The 23,183-nt window shown below is 43.5% G+C and overlaps 1 protein-coding gene across 1 annotated transcript in view; it reads left to right on the forward strand.

Annotated features, from left to right (window-relative positions):
- LOC135540448 (lysine-specific demethylase phf2-like) overlaps nt 1–23,183 on the forward strand; it is a 226,971-nt gene that overhangs the window by 93,254 nt on the left and 110,534 nt on the right. The window contains exons 5-10 of the mRNA XM_064967078.1: nt 12,893–13,034; nt 13,281–13,467; nt 14,608; nt 15,171–15,332; nt 18,376–18,463; nt 18,784–18,890. Coding sequence (XP_064823150.1) covers nt 12,893–13,034; nt 13,281–13,467; nt 14,608; nt 15,171–15,332; nt 18,376–18,463; nt 18,784–18,890 — 687 coding nt within the window. The remainder of the gene's footprint in view (nt 1–12,892; nt 13,035–13,280; nt 13,468–14,607; nt 14,609–15,170; nt 15,333–18,375; nt 18,464–18,783; nt 18,891–23,183) is intronic.

Consider the following 23,183-nt stretch of genomic DNA (forward strand, 5'->3'; position numbering starts at 1 on the left):
ACACATCTGCGACTTCTCCTTTATACTGAGCAGCCTAGTTAGCAACACATCTGCTACTTCTCCTTTATACTGAGCAGCCTAGTTAGCAACACATCTGCTACTTCTCCTTTATACTGAGCAGCCTAGTTAGGAACACATCTGCTACTTCTCCTTTATACTGAGCAGCCTAGTTAGCAACACATCTGCTACTTCTCCTTTATACTGAGCAGCCTAGTTAGCAACACATCTGCTACTTCTCCTTTATACTGAGCAGCCTAGTTAGGAACACATCTGCTACTTCTCCTTTATACTGAGCAGCCTAGTTAGCAACACATCTGCTACTTCTCCTTTATACTGAGCAGCCTAGTTAGAAACACATCTGCTACTACTACTGCTTTATACTGAGCAGCCTAGTTAGCAACACATCTTCTACCTCTACTGCTTTATACTGAGCAGCCTAGTTAGCAACACATCTGCTACTTCTCCTTTATACTGAGCAGCCTAGTTAGCAACACATCTGCTACTACTACTGCTTTATACTGAGCAGCCTAGTTAGCAACACATCTTCTACCTCTACTGCTTTATACTGAGCAGCCTAGTTAGCAACACATCTGCTACTTCTACTGCTTTATACTGAGCAGCCTAGTTAGGAACACATCTGCTACTTCTCCTTTATACTGAGCAGCCTAGTTAGCAACACATCTGCTACTACTTCTCCTTTATACTGAGCAGCCTAGTTAGCAACACATCTGCTACTACTTCTCCTTTATACTGAGCAGCCTAGTTAGCAACACATCTGCTACTTCTACTGCTTTATACTGAGCAGCCTAGTTAGCAACACATCTGCTACTTCACTTTTATACTGAACAGCCTAGTTAGCAACACATCTGCTACTACTTCTCCTTTATACTGAGCAGCCTAGTTAGCAACACATCTGCTACTTCTACTGCTTTATACTGAGCAGCCTAGTTAGCAACACATCTGCTACTTCACTTTTATACTGAACAGCCTAGTTAGCAACACATCTGCTACTACTTCTCCTTTATACTGAGCAGCCTAGTTAGCAACACATCTGCTACTACTACTGCTTTATACTGAGCAGCCTAGTTAGCAACACATCTTCTACCTCTACTGCTTTATACTGAGCAGCCTAGTTAGCAACACATCTGCTACTTCTACTGCTTTATACTGAGCAGCCTAGTTAGGAACACATCTGCTACTTCTCCTTTATACTGAGCAGCCTAGTTAGCAACACATCTGCTACTACTTCTCCTTTATACTGAGCAGCCTAGTTAGCAACACATCTGCTACTTCACTTTTATACTGAACAGCCTAGTTAGCAACACATCTGCTACTACTTCTCCTTTATACTGAGCAGCCTAGTTAGCAACACATCTGCTACTTCTACTGCTTTATACTGAGCAGCCTAGTTAGCAACACATCTGCTACTTCACTTTTATACTGAACAGCCTAGTTAGCAACACATCTGCTACTACTTCTCCTTTATACTGAGCAGCCTAGTTAGCAACACATCTGCTACTACTACTGCTTTATACTGAGCAGCCTAGTTAGCAACACATCTTCTACCTCTACTGCTTTATACTGAGCAGCCTAGTTAGCAACACATCTGCTACTTCTACTGCTTTATACTGAGCAGCCTAGTTAGCAACACATCTGCTACTTCTCCTTTATACTGAGCAGCCTAGTTAGCAACACATCTGCTACTACTTCTCCTTTATACTGAGCAGCCTAGTTAGCAACACATCTGCTAATTCTCCTTTATACTGAGCAGCCTAGTTAGCAACACATCTGCTACTTCTCCTTTATACTGAGCAGCCTAGTTAGCAACACATCTGCTAATTCTCCTTTATACTGAGCAGCCTAGTTAGCAACACATCTGCTACTTCTCCTTTATACTGAGCAGCCTAGTTAGCAACACATCTGCTACTTCTCCTTTATACTGAGCAGCCTAGTTAGCAACACATCTGCTACTCCTCCTTTATACTGAGCAGCCTAGTTAGCAACACATCTGCTACTTCTCCTTTATACTGAGCAGCCTTGTTAGCAACACATCTGCTACTTCTCCTTTATACTGAGCAGCCTAGTGAGGAACACATCTGCTACTCCTCCTTTATACTGAGCAGCCTAGTTAGCAACACATCTGCTACTTCTCCTTTATACTGAGCAGCCTAGTTAGGAACACATCTGCTAATTCTTCTGCTTTATACTCAGCAGCCTAGTTTGGAACACATCTGCTACTTCCACTGCTTTATACTGAGCAGCCTAGTTAGCAACACATCTGCTAATTTTACTGCTTTATACTCAGCAGCCTAGTTTGGAACACATCTGCTACTTCTACTGCTTTATACTGAGCAGCCTAGTTAGCAACACATCTGCTACTTCTCCTTTATACTGAGCAGTCTAGTTAGCATCACATCTGCTACTTCTCCTTTATATTGAGCAGCCTAGTTAGCAACACATCTGCTACTTCTCTTTTATACTGAGCAGCCTAGTTAGCAACACATCTGCTACTTCTCCTTTATACTGAGCAGCCTAGTTAGCAACACATCCGCTACTTCTACTGCTTTATACTGAGCAGCCTAGTTAGCAACACATCTGCTACTTCTACTGCTTTATACTGAGCAGCCTAGTTAGCAACACATCTGATACTTCTACTGCTTTATACTGAGCAGCCTAGTTAGCAACACATCTGCTACTCCTCCTTTATACTGAGCAGCCTAGTTAGCAACACATCTGCTACTTCTCCTTTCTACTGAGCAGCCTAGTTAGCAACAGATCTGCTACTCCTCCTTTATACTGAGCAGCCTAGTTAGCAACACATCTGCTACTTCTACTTTATACTGAGCAGCCTAGTTAGCAACACATCTGCTACTTCTCCTTTATACTGAGCAGCCTAATTAGCAACACATCTGCTACTTCTCCTTTATACTGAGCAGCCCAGTTAGCAACACATCTGCTACTCCTCCTTTATACTGAGCAGCCTAGTTAGCAACACATCTGCTACTTCTCCTTTATACTGAGCAGCCTAGTGAGGAACACATCTGCTACTTCTCCTTTATACTGAGCAGCCTAGTTAGCAACACATCTGCTACTTCCACTGCTTTATACTGAGCAGCCTAGTTAGCAACACATCTGCTACTTCTCCTTTATACTGAGCAGCCTAGTTAGCAACACATCTGCTACTTCCACTGCTTTATACTGAGCAGCCTAGTTAGCAACACATCTGCTACTTCCACTGCTTTATACTGAGCAGCCTAGTTAGCAACACATCTGCTACTTCTCCTTTATACTGAGCAGCCTAGTTAGCAACACATCCGCTACTTCTACTGCTTTATACTGAGCAGCCTAGTTAGCAACACATCTGCTACTTCTCCTTTATACTGAGCAGCCTAGTTAGCAACATATCTGCTACTTCTACTTTATACTGAGCAGCCTAGTTAGCAACACATCCGCTACTTCTACTGCTTTATACTGAGCAGCCTAGTTAGCAGCTTATCTGCTACTTCTCTTTTATACTGAGCAGCCTAGTGAGTAATATATCCCATTTAGCAGACGCTTTTGTCCAAAGCGACTTACAAGTCGGCTGGGGCCACTACTTTTTTACATATGGGTGGCCCCAGCGGGAATCGAACCCACGACGCTTGGCGTTGCAAGCGCCATGCTCTACCAACTGAGCCACACAGGACCCACAGCTGCTACTTCTACTGCTTTATACTGAGCAGCCTACTTAGCAACACATCTGCTAATTCTCTTTTATATTGAGCAGCCTTGTTAGCAACACATCTGCTACTTCTGCTTTATACTGAGCAGCCTAGTTAGGAACACATCTGCTACTTCCACTGCTTTATACTGAGCAGCCTAGTTAGCAACACATCTGCTAATTCTACTGCTTTATACTCAGCAGCCTAGTTTGGAACACATCTGCTACTTCTACTGCTTTATACTGAGCAGCCTAGTTAGCAACACATCTGCTACTTCTCCTTTATACTGAGCAGTCTAGTTAGCATCACATCTGCTACTTCTCCTTTATATTGAGCAGCCTAGTTAGCAACACATCTGCTACTTCTCTTTTATACTGAGCAGCCTAGTTAGCAACACATCTGCTACTTCTCCTTTATACTGAGCAGCCTAGTTAGCAACACATCTTCTACTTCTCCTTTATACTGAGCAGCCTAGTTAGCAACACATCCGCTACTTCTACTGCTTTATACTGAGCAGCCTAGTTAGCAACACATCTGCTACTTCTACTGCTTTATACTGAGCAGCCTAGTTAGCAACACATCTGATACTTCTACTGCTTTATACTGAGCAGCCTAGTTAGCAACACATCTGCTACTCCTCCTTTATACTGAGCAGCCTAGTTAGCAACACATCTGCTACTTCTCCTTTCTACTGAGCAGCCTAGTTAGCAACACATCTGTTACTCCTCCTTTATACTGAGCAGCCTAGTTAGCAACACATCTGCTACCTCTACTTTATACTGAGCAGCCTAGTTAGCAACACATCTGCTACTTCTCCTTTATACTGAGCAGCCTAGTTAGCAACACATCTGCTACTTCTCCTTTATACTGAGCAGCCTAGTTAGCAACATATCTGCTACTTCTCCTTTATACTGAGCAGCCTAGTTAGCAACACATCTGCTACTCCTCCTTTATACTGAGCAGTCTAGTTAGCAACACATCTGCTACTTCTCCTTTATACTGAGCAGCCTAGTGAGGAACACATCTGCTACTTCTCCTTTATACTGAGCAGCCTAGTTAGCAACACATCTGCTACTTCCACTGCTTTATACTGAGCAGCCTAGTTAGCAACACATCTGCTACTTCTCCTTTATACTGAGCAGCCTAGTTAGCAACACATCTGCTACTTCCACTGCTTTATACTGAGCAGCCTAGTTAGCAACACATCTGCTACTTCCACTGCTTTATACTGAGCAGCCTAGTTAGCAACACATCTGCTACTTCTCCTTTATACTGAGCAGCCTAGTTAGCAACACATCCGCTACTTCTACTGCTTTATACTGAGCAGCCTAGTTAGCAACACATCTGCTACTTCTCCTTTATACTGAGCAGCCTAGTTAGCAACATATCTGCTACTTCTACTTTATACTGAGCAGCCTAGTTAGCAACACATCCGCTACTTCTACTGCTTTATACTGAGCAGCCTAGTTAGCAGCTTATCTGCTACTTCTCTTTTATACTGAGCAGCCTAGTGAGTAACACAGCTGCTACTTCTACTGCTTTATACTGAGCAGCCTACTTAGCAACACATCTGCTAATTCTCTTTTATATTGAGCAGCCTTGTTAGCAACACATCTGCTACTTCTGCTTTATACTGAGCAGCCTAGTTAGGAACACATCTGCTACTTCTACTGCTTTATACTGAGCAGCCTAGTTAGCAACACATCTGCTAATTCTACTGCTTTATACTCAGCAGCCTAGTTTGGAACACATCTGCTACTTCTACTGCTTTATACTGAGCAGCCTAGTTAGCAACACATCTGCTACTTCTCCTTTATACTGAGCAGTCTAGTTAGCATCACATCTGCTACTTCTCCTTTATATTGAGCAGCCTAGTTAGCAACACATCTGCTACTTCTCTTTTATACTGAGCAGCCTAGTTAGGAACACATCTGCTTCTTCTCCTTTATACTGAGCAGCCTAGTTAGCAACACATCTTCTACTTCTCCTTTATACTGAGCAGCCTAGTTAGCAACACATCCGCTACTTCTACTGCTTTATACTGAGCAGCCTAGTTAGCAACACATCTGCTACTTCTACTGCTTTATACTGAGCAGCCTAGTTAGCAACACATCTGATACTTCTACTGCTTTATACTGAGCAGCCTAGTTAGCAACACATCTGCTACTTCCACTGCTTTATACTGAGCAGCCTAGTTAGCAACACATCTGCTACTTCTCCTTTATACTGAGCAGCCTAGTTAGCAACACATCCGCTACTTCTACTGCTTTATACTGAGCAGCCTAGTTAGCAACACATCTGCTACTTCTCCTTTATACTGAGCAGCCTAGTTAGCAACATATCTGCTACTTCTACTTTATACTGAGCAGCCTAGTTAGCAACACATCCGCTACTTCTACTGCTTTATACTGAGCAGCCTAGTTAGCAGCTTATCTGCTACTTCTCTTTATACTGAGCAGCCTAGTGAGTAACACAGCTGCTACTTCTACTGCTTTATACTGAGCAGCCTACTTAGCAACACATCTGCTAATTCTCTTTTATATTGAGCAGCCTTGTTAGCAACACATCTGCTACTTCTGCTTTATACTGAGCAGCCTAGTTAGGAACACATCTGCTACTTCTACTGCTTTATACTGAGCAGCCTAGTTAGCAACACATCTGCTAATTCTACTGCTTTATACTCAGCAGCCTAGTTTGGAACACATCTGCTACTTCTACTGCTTTATACTGAGCAGCCTAGTTAGCAACACATCTGCTACTTCTCCTTTATACTGAGCAGTCTAGTTAGCATCACATCTGCTACTTCTCCTTTATATTGAGCAGCCTAGTTAGCAACACATCTGCTACTTCTCTTTTATACTGAGCAGCCTAGTTAGGAACACATCTGCTTCTTCTCCTTTATACTGAGCAGCCTAGTTAGCAACACATCTTCTACTTCTCCTTTATACTGAGCAGCCTAGTTAGCAACACATCCGCTACTTCTACTGCTTTATACTGAGCAGCCTAGTTAGCAACACATCTGCTACTTCTACTGCTTTATACTGAGCAGCCTAGTTAGCAACACATCTGATACTTCTACTGCTTTATACTGAGCAGCCTAGTTAGCAACACATGTGCTACTCCTCCTTTATACTGAGCAGCCTAGTTAGCAACACATCTGCTACTTCTCCTTTATACTGAGCAGCCTAGTGAGGAACACATCTGCTACTTCTCCTTTATACTGAGCAGCCTAGTTAGCAACACATCTGCTACTTCCACTGCTTTATACTGAGCAGCCTAGTTAGCAACACATCTGCTAATTCTACTGCTTTACACTGAGCAGCCTAGTTAGCAACACATCTGCTACTTCTCCTTTATACTGAGCAGCCTAGTTAGCAACACATCTGCTACTCCTCCTTTATACTGAGCAGCCTAGTTAGCAACACATCTGCTACTTCTCCTTTATACTGAGCAGCCTAGTTAGCAACACATCCGCTACTTCTACTGCTTTATACTGAGCAGCCTAGTTAGCAACACATCTGCTACTTCTCCTTTATACTGAGCAGCCTAGTTAGCAACATATCTGCTACTTCTACTTTATACTGAGCAGCCTAGTTAGCAACACATCCGCTACTTCTACTGCTTTATACTGAGCAGCCTAGTTAGCAACACATCTGCTACTTCTCCTTTATACTGAGCAGTCTAGTTAGCATCACATATACTACTTCTCCTTTATATTGAGCAGCCTAGTTAGCAACACATCTGCTACTTCTCTTTTATACTGAGCAGCCTTGTTAGCAACACATCTGCTACTTCTCCTTTATACTGAGCAGCCTAGTTAGCAACACATCTGCTACTTCTCCTTTATACTGAGCAGCCTAGTTAACAACACATCTGCTACTTCTACTTTATACTGAGCAGCCTAGTTAGCAACACATCTGCTAATTCTACTGCTTTACACTGAGCAGCCTAGTTAGCAACACATCTGCTACTTCTCCTTTATACTGAGCAGCCTAGTTAGCAACACATCTGCTAATTCTACTGCTTTATACTGAGCAGCCTAGTTAAGAACACATCTGCTACTTCTCCTTTATACTGAGCAGCCTAGTTAGCAACACATCTGCTACTTCCACTGCTTTATACTGAGCAGCCTAGTTAGCAACACATCTGCTACTTCTCCTTTATACTGAGCAGCCTAGTTAGCAACACATCTGCTACTTCCACTGCTTTATACTGAGCAGCCTAGTTAGCAACACATCTGCTAATTCTACTGCTTTATACTGAGCAGCCTAGTTAAGAACACATCTGCTACTTCTCCTTTATACTGAGCAGCCTAGTTAGCAACACATCTGCTACTTCCACTGCTTTATACTGAGCAGCCTAGTTAGCAACACATCTGCTACTTCCACTGCTTTATACTGAGCAGCCTAGTTAGCAACACATCTGCTACTTCCACTCCTTTATACTGAGCAGCCTAGTTAGCAACACATCCGCTACTTCTACTGCTTTATACTGAGCAGCCTAGTTAGCAACACATCTGCTACTTCTCCTTTATACTGAGCAGCCTAGTTAGCAACACATCTGCTACTTCTCCTTTATACTGAGCAGCCTTGTTAGCAACACATCTGCTACTTCTCCTTTATACTGAGCAGCCTAGTTAGCATCACATATGCTACTTCTCCTTTATATTGAGCAGCCTAGTTAGCAACACATCTGCTACTTCTCTTTTATACTGAGCAGCCTTGTTTGCAACACATCTGCTACTTCTCCTTTATACTGAGCAGCCTAGTTAGCAACACATCTGCTACTCCTTTATACTGAGCAGCCTAGTTAGGAACACATCTGCTACTTCTCCTTTATACTGAGCAGCCTAGTTAGCAACACATCTGCTTCTTCTCCTTTATACTGAGCAGCCTAGTTAGGAACACATCTGCTACTTCTCCTTTATACTGAGCAGCCTAGTTAGCAACACATCTGCTACTTCTACTGCTTTATACTGAGCAGCCTAGTTAGCAACACATCTGCTACTTCTCTTTTATACTGAGCAGCCTTGTTTGCAACACATCTGCTACTTCTCCTTTATACTGAGCAGCCTAGTTAGCAACACATCTGCTACTTCTCCTTTATACTGAGCAGCCTAGTTAGCAACACATCTGCTACTTCTCCTTTATACTGAGCAGCCTAGTTAGGAACACATCTGCTACATCTACTGCTTTATACTGAGCAGCCGAGTTAGCAACACATCTGCTACTTCTCCTTTATACTGAGCAGCCTAGTTAGCAACACATCTGCTACTTCTACTGCTTTATACTGAGCAGCCTAGTTAGCAACACATCTGCTACTTCTCCTTTATACTGAGCAGCCTAGTGAGGAACACATCTGCTACTTCTCCTTTATACTGAGCAGCCTAGTTAGCAACACATCTGCTACTTCCACTGCTTTATACTGAGCAGCCTAGTTAGCAACACATCTGCTAATTCTACTGCTTTACACTGAGCAGCCTAGTTAGCAACACATCTGCTACTTCTCCTTTATACTGAGCAGCCTAGTTAGCAACACATCTGCTGCTCCTCCTTTATACTGAGCAGCCTAGTTAGCAACACATCTGCTACTTCTCCTTTATACTGAGCAGCCTAGTTAGCAACACATCCGCTACTTCTACTGCTTTATACTGAGCAGCCTAGTTAGCAACACATCTGCTACTTCTCCTTTATACTGAGCAGCCTAGTTAGCAACATATCTGCTACTTCTACTTTATACTGAGCAGCCTAGTTAGCAACACATCCGCTACTTCTACTGCTTTATACTGAGCAGCCTAGTTAGCAACACATCTGCTACTTCTCCTTTATACTGAGCAGTCTAGTTAGCATCACATATACTACTTCTCCTTTATATTGAGCAGCCTAGTTAGCAACACATCTGCTACTTCTCTTTTATACTGAGCAGCCTTGTTAGCAACACATCTGCTACTTCTCCTTTATACTGAGCAGCCTAGTTAGCAACACATCTGCTACTTCTCCTTTATACTGAGCAGCCTAGTTAACAACACATCTGCTACTTCTACTTTATACTGAGCAGCCTAGTTAGCAACACATCTGCTAATTCTACTGCTTTACACTGAGCAGCCTAGTTAGCAACACATCTGCTACTTCTCCTTTATACTGAGCAGCCTAGTTAGCAACACAACTGCTAATTCTACTGCTTTATACTGAGCAGCCTAGTTAAGAACACATCTGCTACTTCTCCTTTATACTGAGCAGCCTAGTTAGCAACACATCTGCTACTTCCACTGCTTTATACTGAGCAGCCTAGTTAGCAACACATCTGCTACTTCTCCTTTATACTGAGCAGCCTAGTTAGCAACACATCTGCTACTTCCACTGCTTTATACTGAGCAGCCTAGTTAGCAACACATCTGCTACTTCCACTCCTTTATACTGAGCAGCCTAGTTAGCAACACATCCGCTACTTCTACTGCTTTATACTGAGCAGCCTAGTTAGCAACACATCTGCTACTTCTCCTTTATACTGAGCAGCCTAGTTAGCAACACATCTGCTACTTCTCCTTTATACTGAGCAGCCTAGTTAGCAACACATCCGCTACTTCTCCTTTATACTGAGCAGTCTAGTTAGCAACACATCTGCTACTTCTCCTTTATACTGAGCAGCCTAGTTAGCATCACATATGCTACTTCTCCTTTATATTGAGCAGCCTAGTTAGCAACACATCTGCTACTTCTCTTTTATACTGAGCAGCCTTGTTTGCAACACATCTGCTACTTCTCCTTTATACTGAGCAGCCTAGTTAGCAAAACATCTGCTACTTCTCCTTTATACTGATCAGCCTAGTTAGGAACACATCTGCTACTTCTCCTTTATACTGAGCAGCCTAGTTAGCAACACATCTGCTACTTCTCCTTTATACTGAGCAGCCTAGTTAGGAACACATCTGCTACTTCTCCTTTATACTGAGCAGCCTAGTTAGCAACACATCTGCTACTTCTACTGCTTTATACTGAGCAGCCTAGTTAGCAACACATCTGCTAATTCTACTGCTTTATACTGAGCAGCCTAGTTAGCAACACATCTGCTACTTCTACTGCTTTATACTGAGCAGCCTAGTTAGCAACACATCTGCTACTTCTCTTTTATACTGAGCAGCCTTGTTTGCAACACATCTGCTACTTCTCCTTTATACTGAGCAGCCTAGTTAGCAACACATCTGCTACTTCTCCTTTATACTGAGCAGCCTAGTTAGCAACACATCTGCTACTTCTCCTTTATACTGAGCAGCCTAGTTAGGAACACATCTGCTACATCTACTGCTTTATACTGAGCAGCCGAGTTAGCAACACATCTGCTACTTCTCCTTTATACTGAGCAGCCTAGTTAGCAACATATCTGCTACTTCTACTTTATACTGAGCAGCCTAGTTAGCAACACATCCGCTACTTCTACTGCTTTATACTGAGCAGCCTAGTTAGCAACACATCTGCTACTTCTCCTTTATACTGAGCAGTCTAGTTAGCATCACATATACTACTTCTCCTTTATATTGAGCAGCCTAGTTAGCAACACATCTGCTACTTCTCTTTTATACTGAGCAGCCTTGTTAGCAACACATCTGCTACTTCTCCTTTATACTGAGCAGCCTAGTTAGCAACACATCTGCTACTTCTCCTTTATACTGAGCAGCCTAGTTAACAACACATCTGCTACTTCTACTTTATACTGAGCAGCCTAGTTAGCAACACATCTGCTAATTCTACTGCTTTACACTGAGCAGCCTAGTTAGCAACACATCTGCTACTTCTCCTTTATACTGAGCAGCCTAGTTAGCAACACATCTGCTAATTCTACTGCTTTATACTGAGCAGCCTAGTTAAGAACACATCTGCTACTTCTCCTTTATACTGAGCAGCCTAGTTAGCCACACATCTGCTACTTCCACTGCTTTATACTGAGCAGCCTAGTTAGCAACACATCTGCTACTTCCACTGCTTTATACTGAGCAGCCTAGTTAGCAACACATCTGCTACTTCCACTCCTTTATACTGAGCAGCCTAGTTAGCAACACATCCGCTACTTCTACTGCTTTATACTGAGCAGCCTAGTTAGCAACACATCTGCTACTTCTCCTTTATACTGAGCAGCCTAGTTAGCAACACATCTGCTACTTCTCCTTTATACTGAGCAGCCTAGTTAGCAACACATCCGCTACTTCTCCTTTATACTGAGCAGTCTAGTTAGCAACACATCTGCTACTTCTCCTTTATACTGAGCAGCCTAGTTAGCATCACATATGCTACTTCTCCTTTATATTGAGCAGCCTAGTTAGCAACACATCTGCTACTTCTCTTTTATACTGAGCAGCCTTGTTTGCAACACATCTGCTACTTCTCCTTTATACTGAGCAGCCTAGTTAGCAAAACATCTGCTACTTCTCCTTTATACTGATCAGCCTAGTTAGGAACACATCTGCTACTTCTCCTTTATACTGAGCAGCCTAGTTAGCAACACATCTGCTACTTCTCCTTTATACTGAGCAGCCTAGTTAGGAACACATCTGCTACTTCTCCTTTATACTGAGCAGCCTAGTTAGCAACACATCTGCTACTTCTACTGCTTTATACTGAGCAGCCTAGTTAGCAACACATCTGCTACTTCTCTTTTATACTGAGCAGCCTTGTTTGCAACACATCTGCTACTTCTCCTTTATACTGAGCAGCCTAGTTAGCAACACATCTGCTACTTCTCCTTTATACTGAGCAGCCTAGTTAGCAACACATCTGCTACTTCTCCTTTATACTGAGCAGCCTAGTTAGAAACACATCTGCTACATCTACTGCTTTATACTGAGCAGCCTAGTTAGCAACACATCTGCTACTTCTCCTTTATACTGAGCAGCCTAGTTAGCAACACATCTGCTACTTCTACTGCTTTATACTGAGCAGCCTAGTTAGCAACACATCTGCTACTTCTACTGCTTTATACTGAGCAGCCTAGTTAGCAACACATCTGCTACTTCTACTGCTTTATACTGAGCAGCCTAGTTAGCCACACATGTGCTACTTCTCCTTTATACTGAGCAGACAAGTTAGCAACACATCTCATCAACTCACTGCCATTTAAAGACCTGCTCACTATTGATTTTCTTGTGTCTTTAATGTTTAATTAAGGTGCATTTAACTGTTTGTATTCATCACTCCCAGGTCCAGATGTGGGTGTGGATGTGATAGATGTGACCAAGCAGACTGACAGTAAGATGAAGCTCAAGGACTTTGTAGATTACTACTACAGCACCAACAGGAAGAAAGTGTTAAACATTATTAACCTGGAGTTCTCTGACAAACGGTAGGCACACACCTAAGAGGTACACAGACACGTGTTCTCATGATACACATTGTGCAGCACAACACTTCTCCTGACTTTCTCTGATACAGATCATACTAAACAGTATTTTAATGTCATTATTATTAAACACCATTAAGATGATAATGATATTATAATGTTAATATTAACCCCTATGTATTTATGGTATGTTTTTTTATGGTATTGTAGTGGCATGATTTGAATAGTGTTTATTTCTCTGTCTCTCAGAATGGACAGTATAGTGGAGAGCCCTCAGATTGTGCGGAGGTTGTCGTGGGTGGAGAACTACTGGCCAGACGATGCTCTCCTGGGGAAACCTAAAGTCACTAAGTACTGTCTGATCGGTGTTAAAGACAGCTACACTGACTTCCACATCGAGTGTGGAGGGGCGTCCGTATGGTACCACGTACTCAAGGTATGACACAGTTAATAACCTTATTGATGAATTAACTTTATTAAGGTACTGTAATGTCTGGTACAACATACTCAAGGTTTTAATGTCATTTATTAGGATCCCCCCCATTAGCCGACGCCAATGGTGACAGCTAGTTTTAGTTTTAGCTGGGGGTCTGATACATAATTAAAAATACATTACAGTCTAAATACTTTACAATTGACATACATTAACATGTAGTGTACATTAACATGTAGTGTGTGTGTGTGTGTGTGTGTGTGCATTTCTCAGTTACATATACATGTCAGTACATACACACAACATACATGTCAGTGCATACACACAATATACATGTCAGTGCATACACACAATATACATGTCAGTGCATACACACAATATACATGTCAGTGCATACACACAATATACATGTCAGTACATACACACAATATACATGTCAGTGCATACACACAATATACATGTCAGTACATACACACAATATACATGTCAGTGCATACACACAACATACATGTCAGTGCATACACACAACATACATGTCAGTGCATACACACAACATACATGTCAGTGCATACACACAATATACATGTCAGTACATACACACAATATACATGTCAGTGCATACACACAATATACATGTCAGTACATACACACAACATACATGTGTGTCAACATGTGTGTCAGTACTGTGTGTAAGTTGACTATGCAAATAATTTGGAATTTCCAACACATTAAATGTTCTTATAAAGACAAGAAGTGTCACAGTCAGTCTTTCTTCTACTCTTAGCCAATGAGAGACTGGTATGCATAATATTTATATTAGTCCTCTGATTACAATGAAGAGCAAGACGTGGCGCTCTGTTCTGGGCCAGCGGCAGTCTTTCTTAGCAGGACTTGACCATATGACTGGACAATAATCAAGATACGATAAAACTAGAGCAGGACTTGCTTTGTGGAGTGTGATGTCAAAAAAGCAGAGCATCTCTTTATTATGGAGAGACCTCCATCTTTACAACCATTGAATCTATAGTGCAAAAACAAATTTTTAGACAAACTGAATTATCAAATTTACATAAGTATTCAGACCCTTCTCTCAGTACTTTGTTGAAGCACCTTTGGCAGTGATTACAGCCGTGATTCTTCTAGGGTATGACGCTACAAGCTTGGCACACCTGTATTTGGGGAGTTTCTCCCATTCTTCTCTGCAGATCCTCTTAAGCTCTGTCAGGTTGGATGGGGAGCGTCACTGTTTGATCGGGTTCAAGTCTGGGCTCTGGCTGGACCACAACGGACATTCAGAGACTTGTCCCGAAGCCACTCCTGCGTTGTCTTGTTGTGTGCTTAGGGTCATTGTCCTGTCATTGTCCTGTTGGACAATGGGGTCATTGTCCTCCCTCATACCGGGTTCTACTTGAAAGGTACACCTTTTCCAATGCACTTCTCAAGGAAGAATTCTCGAGGTATATTAGAAAACATAGCAAGAATGAAATTAGCCGTAGAATGAATAGGAACGAGTCGTGGACATGTATTCACAAAATGTCTCCGAGTTGGGGTGCTGATCTAGGATCAGTGTTGCCTTTTAGATCACAATGAATAAGATTACATGAACAGGGTCCTAGATCAGCACTGCTACTCTGAAATGCTTTGTGAATACAGGCCTGCTGTTGAAAGGAGCTCTTGTTCTGTCTTGATGTTGTTGTTGTTTCCAGGAGAGAAGATCTTCTTCCTGATCAAGCCCACGTCAGCCAACCTATCGTTGTACGAGCGCTGGAGGTCCTCAGCCAATCACACTGAGATGTTCTTCGCTGACCAGGTGGACAAGTGTTACAAGTGTACTCTGAAGCAGGGACAGACCCTATTCATACCATCAGGTTAGTGCACTCTGAAGTAGGGACAGACCCTATTCATACCATCAGGTTAGTGCACTCTGAAGTAGGGACCATCAGGTTAGTGCACTCTGAAGTAGGGACAGACTCTATTCATACCATCAGGTTAGTGCACTCTGAAGTAGGGACCATCAGGTTAGTGCACTCTGAAGTAGGGACAGACGCTTTTCATACCATCAGGTTAGTGCACTCTGAAGTAGGGACTATCAGGTTAGTGCACTCTGAAGTAGGGACAGACCCTATTCATACCATCAGGTTAGTGCACTCTGAAGTAGGGACAGACGCTTTTCATACCATCAGGTTAGTGTACTCTGAAGTAGGGACTATCAGGTTAGTGCACTCTGAAGTAGGGACAGACCCTATTCATACCATCAGGTTAGTGCACTCTGAAGTAGGGACAGACGCTTTTCATACCATCAGGTTAGTGTACTCTGAAGTAGGGACTATCAGGTTAGTGCACTCTGAAGTAGGGACAGACCCTATTCATACCATCAGGTTAGTGTACTCTGAAGCAGGGACCATCAGGTTAGTGTACTCTGAAGTAGGGACAGACCCTATTCATACCATCAGGTTAGTGTACTCTGAAGTAGGGACCATCAGGTTAGTGCACTCTGAAGTAGGGACAGATCCTATTCATACCATCAGGTTAGTGTACTCTGAAGTAGGGACCATTAGGTTAATGCACTCTGAAGTAGGGACAGACACTATTCATACCATCAGGTTAGTGCACTCTGAAGTAGGGACCATCAGGTTAGTGCACTCTGAAGTAGGGACAGATCCTATTCATACCATCAGGTTAGTGTACTCTGAAGTAGGGACCATCAGGTTAGTGCACTCTGAAGTAGGGACAGATCCTATTCATACCATCAGGTTAGTGCACTCTGAAGTAGGGACAGACCCTATTCATACCATCAGGTTAGTGCACTCTGAATCAGGGACAAGAAATCTTCAAACCATCACATCAGAATCAGAAATCTGTTCAGGGCTAGATTAGTTATTCTCACAAATCACACCTATTATTATGTTGTCACCACATTCACATTGGGACTAGAATCAGAACTGTTCTGATGTTGTCACATTGGGACTAGAATCAGACCTGTTCTGATGTTGTCACATTGGGACTAGAATCAGACCTGTTCTGATGTTGTCACATTGGGACTAGAATCAGGCCTGTTCTGATGTTGTCACATTGGGACTAGAATCAGACCTGTTCTGATGTTGTCACATTGGGACTAGAATCAGGCCTGTTCTGATGTTGTCACATTGGGACTAGAATCAGACCTGTTCTGATGTTGTCACATTGGGACTAGAATCAGACCTGTTGTCACATTGGGAATAACATCAGACCTGTTCTGATGTTGTCACATTGGGACTAGAATCAGACCTGTTGTCACATTGGGAATAGAATCAGACCTGTTCTTATGTTGTCACATTGGGAATAGAATCAGACCTGTTGTCACATTGGGAATAGAATCAGACCTGTTCTGATGTTGTCACATTGAGAATAGAATCAGACCTGTTCTGATGTTGTCACATTGGGAATAGAATCGGACCTGTTGTCACATTGGGAATAGAATCAGACCTGTTGTCACATTGGGAATAGAATCAGACCTGTTCTGATGTTGTCACATTGAGAATAGAATCAGACCTGTTCTGATGTTGTCACATTGGGACTAGAATCAGACCTGTTGTCACATTGGGAATAGAATCAGACCTGTTCTGATGTTGTCACATTGAGAATAGAATCAGACCTGTTCTGATGTTGTCACATTGGGAATAGAATCGGACCTGTTGTCACATTGGGAATAGAATCAGACCTGTTGTCACATTGGGAATTGAATCAGACCTGTTCTGATGTTGTCACATTGAGAATAGAATCAGACCTGTTCTGATGTTGTCACATTGGGACTAGAATCAGACCTGTTGTCACATTGGGAATAGAATCAGACCTGTTCTTATGTTGTCACATTGGGAATAGAATCAGACCTGTTGTCACATTGGGAATAGAATCAGACCTGTTGTCACATTGGGAATAGAATCAGACCTGTTCTGATGTTGTCACATTGGGAATAGAATCAGACCTGTTGTCACATTGGGAATAACATCAGACCTGTTCTGATGTTGTCACATTGGGACTAGAATCAGACCTGTTGTCACATTGGGAATAGAATCAGACCTGTTCTTATGTTGTCACATTGGGAATAGAATCAGACCTGTTGTCACATTGGGAATAGAATCAGACCTGTTGTCACATTGGGAATAGAATCAGACCTGTTCTGATGTTGTCACATTGAGAATAGAATCAGACCTGTTCTGATGTTGTCACATTGGGAATAGAATCGGACCTGTTGTCACATTGGGAATAGAATCAGACCTGTTGTCACATTGGGAATAGAATCAGACCTGTTCTGATGTTGTCACATTGGGAATAGAATCAGACCTGTTCTTATGTTATCACATTGGGAATATAATCAGAACTGTTGTCACATTGGGAATAGAATCAGACCTGTTCTGTTGTTGTCACATTGGGAATAGAATCAGACCTGTTCCTATGTTGTCACATTGGGACTAGAATCAGACCTGTTCTGATGTTGTCACATTGGGAATAGAATCAGACCTGTTCTTGTGTTGTCACATTGGGAATAGAATTAGACCTGTTGTCACATTGGGAATTGAATCAGACCTGTTCTGATGTTGTCACATTGAGAATAGAATCAGACCTGTTCTGATGTTGTCACATTGAGAATAGAATCAGACCTGTTCTGATGTTGTCACATTGGGAATAGAATCAGACCTGTTCTGATGTTGTCACATTGGGACTAGAATCAGACCTGTTCTTATGTTGTCACATTGGGACTAGAATCAGACCTGTTGTCACATTGGGAATAGAATCAGACCTGTTCTGATGTTGTCACATTGGGAATAGAATCAGACCTGTTGTCACATTGGGAATAGAATCAGACCTGTTCTGATGTTGTCACATTGAGAATAGAAGTGTAGAATGTGTGTATACTGTGTCTGTTTCCAGGTTGGATCAACGCAGTTCTGACTCCAGTGGACACTCTGGCCTTTTCTGGACACTTTGTCCACAACCTGAGTGTTGAGATGCAGATGAGGTGAGCACATCATCAGTATCAACGAGGACCTCCTGTAGCTTAGACTGTAGCTTTTAAGGTCAACTGCACTTCCTGATTTGGCCTATGTTTTTAATTAACGCCCATGAAGAAATGCTCATATTGGTCCCATGACTTGAATGGGATTTGTGCTACAAATGCTAAAATGTTAGCATGTGGAAACCGTGCCAGAGAACCTAAACCAAATATAGGATTGCTGGCATATCTTGTCCATAGACTGCTTACAGGGTAAGGAAACCAATATGCCATTTTAGGTGAACTATCCCTTTAAAAAATAATTTAAAGTGTGTTTTCCTCCACAGAGCATATGAGGTGGAGAAGCGTCTGAAGGTCAACTGTCTGACTCCGTTCCCCAACTTTGAGACGGCCTGTTGGTACGTGGGACGCCACCTGCTGGAGAGGTTCAAAGGTACATCACATTTTTCTTTCTACAACTATTAGGTCTTTCAGGTTTGGTTTCAGTCTTCCTCTGCGTTCCTTTTCCTTTGCTTGTGATGCGTTTCCTGTTCCCCTCGTGGTGCTGGTCCGTTTCCTGTTCCTCTAGTGGTGCTGGTCCGTTTCCTGTTCCACTAGTGGTGCTGGTCCATTTCCTGTTCCTCTAGTGGTGCTGGTCCGTTTCCTGTTCCTCTAGTGGTGCTGGTCCGTTTCCTGTTCCTCTAGTGGTGCTGGTCCGTTTCCTGTTCCCCTCGTGGTGCTGGTCCGTTTCCTGTTCCTCTAGTGGTGCTGGTCCGTTTCCTGTTCCCCTCGTGGTGCTGGTCCGTTTCCTGTTCCTCTAGTGGTGCTGGTCCGTTTCCTGTTCCCCTCGTGGTGCTGGTCCGTTTCCTGTTCCTCTAGTGGTGCTGGTCCGTTTCCTGTTCCTCTAGTGGTGCTGGTCCGTTTCCTGTTCCTCTAGTGGTGCTGGTCCGTTTCCTGTTCCTCTAGTGGTGCTGGTCCGTTCCCTGTTCCTCTAGTGGTGCTGGTCCGTTTCCTGTTCCTCTAGTGGTGCTGGTCCGTTTCCTGGTCCTCTAGTGGTGCTGGTCCGTTTCCTGTTCCTCTAGTGGTGCTGGTCCGTTTCCTGTTCCTCTAGTGGTGCTGGTCCGTTTCCTGTTCCCCTCGTGGTGCTGGTCCGTTTCCTGTTCCTCTAGTGGTGCTGGTCCGTTTCCTGTTCCTCTAGTGGTGCTGGTCCGTTCCTGTTCCTCTAGTGGTGCTGGTCCGTTTCCTGTTCCTCTAGTGGTGCTGGTCCGTTTCCTGTTCCCCTCGTGGTGCTGGTCCGTTTCCTGTTCCTCTAGTGGTGCTGGTCCGTTTCCTGTTCCCCTAGTGGTGCTGGTCCGTTTCCTGTTCCTCTAGTGGTGCTGGTCCGTTTCCTGTTCCTATAGTGGTGCTGGTCCGTTTCCTGTTCCCCTCGTGGTGCTGGTCCGTTTCCTGTTCCCCTAGTGGTGCTGGTCCGTTTCCTGTTCCTCTAGTGGTGCTGGTCCGTTTCCTGTTCCTATAGTGGTGCTGGTCCGTTTCCTGTTCCCCTCGTGGTGCTGGTCCGTTTCCTGTTCCTCTAGTGGTGCTGGTCCGTTTCCTGTTCCTCTAGTGGTGCTGGTCCGTTTCCTGTTCCTCTAGTGGTGCTGGTCCGTTTCCTGTTCCCCTAGTGGTGCTGGTCCGTTTCCTGTTCCCCTCGTGGTGCTGGTCCGTTTCCTGTTCCCCTCGTGGTGCTGGTCCGTTTCCTGTTCCTCTAGTGGTGCTGGTCCGTTTCCTGTTCCTCTAGTGGTGCTGGTCCGTTTCCTGTTCCCCTTGTGGTGCTGGTCCGTTTCCTGTTCCTCTAGTGGTGCTGGTCCGTTTCCTGTTCCCCTTGTGGTGCTGGTCCATTTCCTGTTCCTCTAGTGGTGCTGGTCCGTTTCCTGTTCCTCTAGTGGTGCTGGTCCGTTTCCTGTTCCTCTAGTGGTGCTGGTCCGTTTTCTGTTCCTCTAGTGGTGCTGGTCCGTTTCCCGTTCCTCTAGTGGTGCTGGTCCGTTTCCTGTTCCTCTAGTGGTGCTGGTCCGTTTCCTGTTCCTCTAGTGGTGCTGGTCCGTTTCCTGTTCCTCTAGTGGTGCCGGTCCGTTTCCTGTGCCTCTAGTGGTGCTGGTCCGTTTCCTGTATGTCTATTGACTCTGTACCGGTATCCCCTGTATATAGCCTCCACATTAACTCTGTACCGGTACCTCCTGTATATAACCTCCACATTGACTCTGTACTGGTACCCCCTGTATATAACCTCCACATTGACTCTGTACTGGTACCCCCTGTATATAGCCTCCACATTGACTCTGTACTGGTACCCCTGTACATAACCTCCACATTGACTCTGTACTGGTACCCCTGTATATAGCCTCCACATTGACTCTGTACCATAACACCCTGTATATAGCCTCCACATTGACTCTGTACTGGTACCCCCTGTATATAGTCTCCACATTGACTCTGTACCATAACACCCTGTATATAACCTCCACATTGACTCTGTACCGTAACACCCTGTATATAGCCTCCACATTGACTCTGTACCATAACACCCTGTATATAGCCTCCACATTGACTCTGTACTGGTACCCCCTGTATATCGCCTCCACATTGACTCTGTACTGGTACCCCCTGTATATAGCCTCCACATTGACTCTGTACCGGTACTCCCTGTATATAACCTCCACATTGACTCTGTACCGTAACACCCTGTATATAGCCTCCACATTGACTCTGTACTGGTACCCCCTGTATATAGTCTCCACACTGACTCTGTACCGTAACACCCTGTATATAACCTCCACATTGACTCTGTACCGTAACACCCTGTATATAGCCTCCACATTGACTCTGTACTGGTACCCCCTGTATATAGTCTCCACACTGACTCTGTACCGTAACACCCTGTATATAACCTCCACATTGACTCTGTACCGTAACACCCTGTATATAGCCTCCACATTGACTCTGTACCATAACACCCTGTATATAGCCTCCACATTGACTCTGTACTGGTACCCCCTGTATATAGCCTCCACATTGACTCTGTACCGTAACACCCTGTATATACAGTGCCTTGCGAAAGTATTCGGCCCCCTTGATCTTTGCGACCTTTTGCCACATTTCAGGCTTCAAACATAAAGATATAAAACTGTATTTTTTTGTGAAGAATCAACAACAAGTGGGACACAATCATGAAGTGGAACGACATTTATTGGATATTTCAAACTTTTTTAACTAATCAAAAACTGAAAAATTGGGCGTGCAAAATTATTCAGCCCCCTTAAGTTAATACTTTGTAGCGCCACCTTTTGCTGCGATTACAGCTGTAAGTCGCTTGGGGTATGTCTCTATCAGTTTTGCACATCGAGATACTGAAATTTTTTCCCATTCCTCCTTGCAAAACAGCTCGAGCTCAGTGAGGTTGGATGGAGAGCTTTGGGGAACAGCAGTTTTCAGTTCTTTCCACAGATTCTCGATTGGATTCAGGTCTGGACTTTGACTTGGCCATTCTAACACCTGGATATGTTTATTTTTGAACCATTCCATTGTAGATTTTGCTTTATGTTTTGGATCATTGTCTTGTTGGAAGACAAATCTCCGTCCCAGTCTCAGGTCTTTTGCAGACTCCATCAGGTTTTCTTCCAGAATGGTCCTGTATTCGGCTCCATCCATCTTCCCATCAATGTTAACCATCTTCCCTGTCCCTGCTGAAGAAAAGCAGGCCCAAACCATGATGCTGCCACCACCATGTTTGACAGTGGGGATGGTGTGGTCAGGGTGATGAGCTGTGTTGCTTTACGTCAAACATAACGTTTTTTACGCCAAACATAAAGTTACATTTTGGTTTCATCTGACCAGAGCACCTTCTTCCACATGTTTGGTGTGTCTCCCAGGTGGCTTGTGGCAAACTTTAAACGACACTTTTTAAGGATATCTTTAAGAAATGGCTCTCTTCTTGCCACTCTTCCATAAAGGCCAGATTTGTGCAATATTCGACTGATTGTTGTCCTATGGACAGAGTCTCCCACCTCAGCTGTAGATCTCTGCAGTTCATCCAGAGTGATCATGGGCCTCTTGGCTGCATCTCTGATCAGTCTTCTCCTTGTATGAGCTGAAAGTTTAGAGGGACGGCCAGGTCTTGGTAGATTTGCAGTGGTCTGATACTCCTTCCATTTCAATATTATCGCTTGCACAGTGCTCCTTGGGATGTTTAAAGCTTGGGAAATCTTTTTGTATCCAAATCCGGCTTTTAACTTCTTCACAACAGTATCTCGGACCTGCCTGGTGTGTTCCTTGTTCTTCATGATGCTCTCTGCACTGTCATTAAACGTCTGCTTGGCGTTGTTCACAGATGATTATGTTCAAAAGGCCTGGCACAGTTACAATCACTAGTTCTCTTTTTTTCTCTCTGTGTTTGAACTCTTCTCGGCTGGCCGGATAACTCTGTTTACGTTTCTACGCTTTGTCTCTCTGTTGTAATATGGCCAGATTGCCTTCTACTGATCACATTGCCACCATACTGTATGGGCTCTGGTCAATAGTTGTGCACTATGTAGGGAATACAGGTATTATCTCTGTGTGTTAGTCAAATCAGGGATTTATCCCATTATTTTCTAATGGAAATGAAATGATTCCCAATTCTATACGACAGAAAATAATTTCCGTTCTGCACATTTGTATCATTTCTGTTGTCTACGCAATCAGAAAGTTGAGTAATATTGCACCCCGATGAACA

This window comes from Oncorhynchus masou, chromosome 5 (genome assembly GCF_036934945.1).
Source record: "Oncorhynchus masou masou isolate Uvic2021 chromosome 5, UVic_Omas_1.1, whole genome shotgun sequence".
NCBI lineage: Eukaryota > Metazoa > Chordata > Actinopteri > Salmoniformes > Salmonidae > Oncorhynchus > Oncorhynchus masou.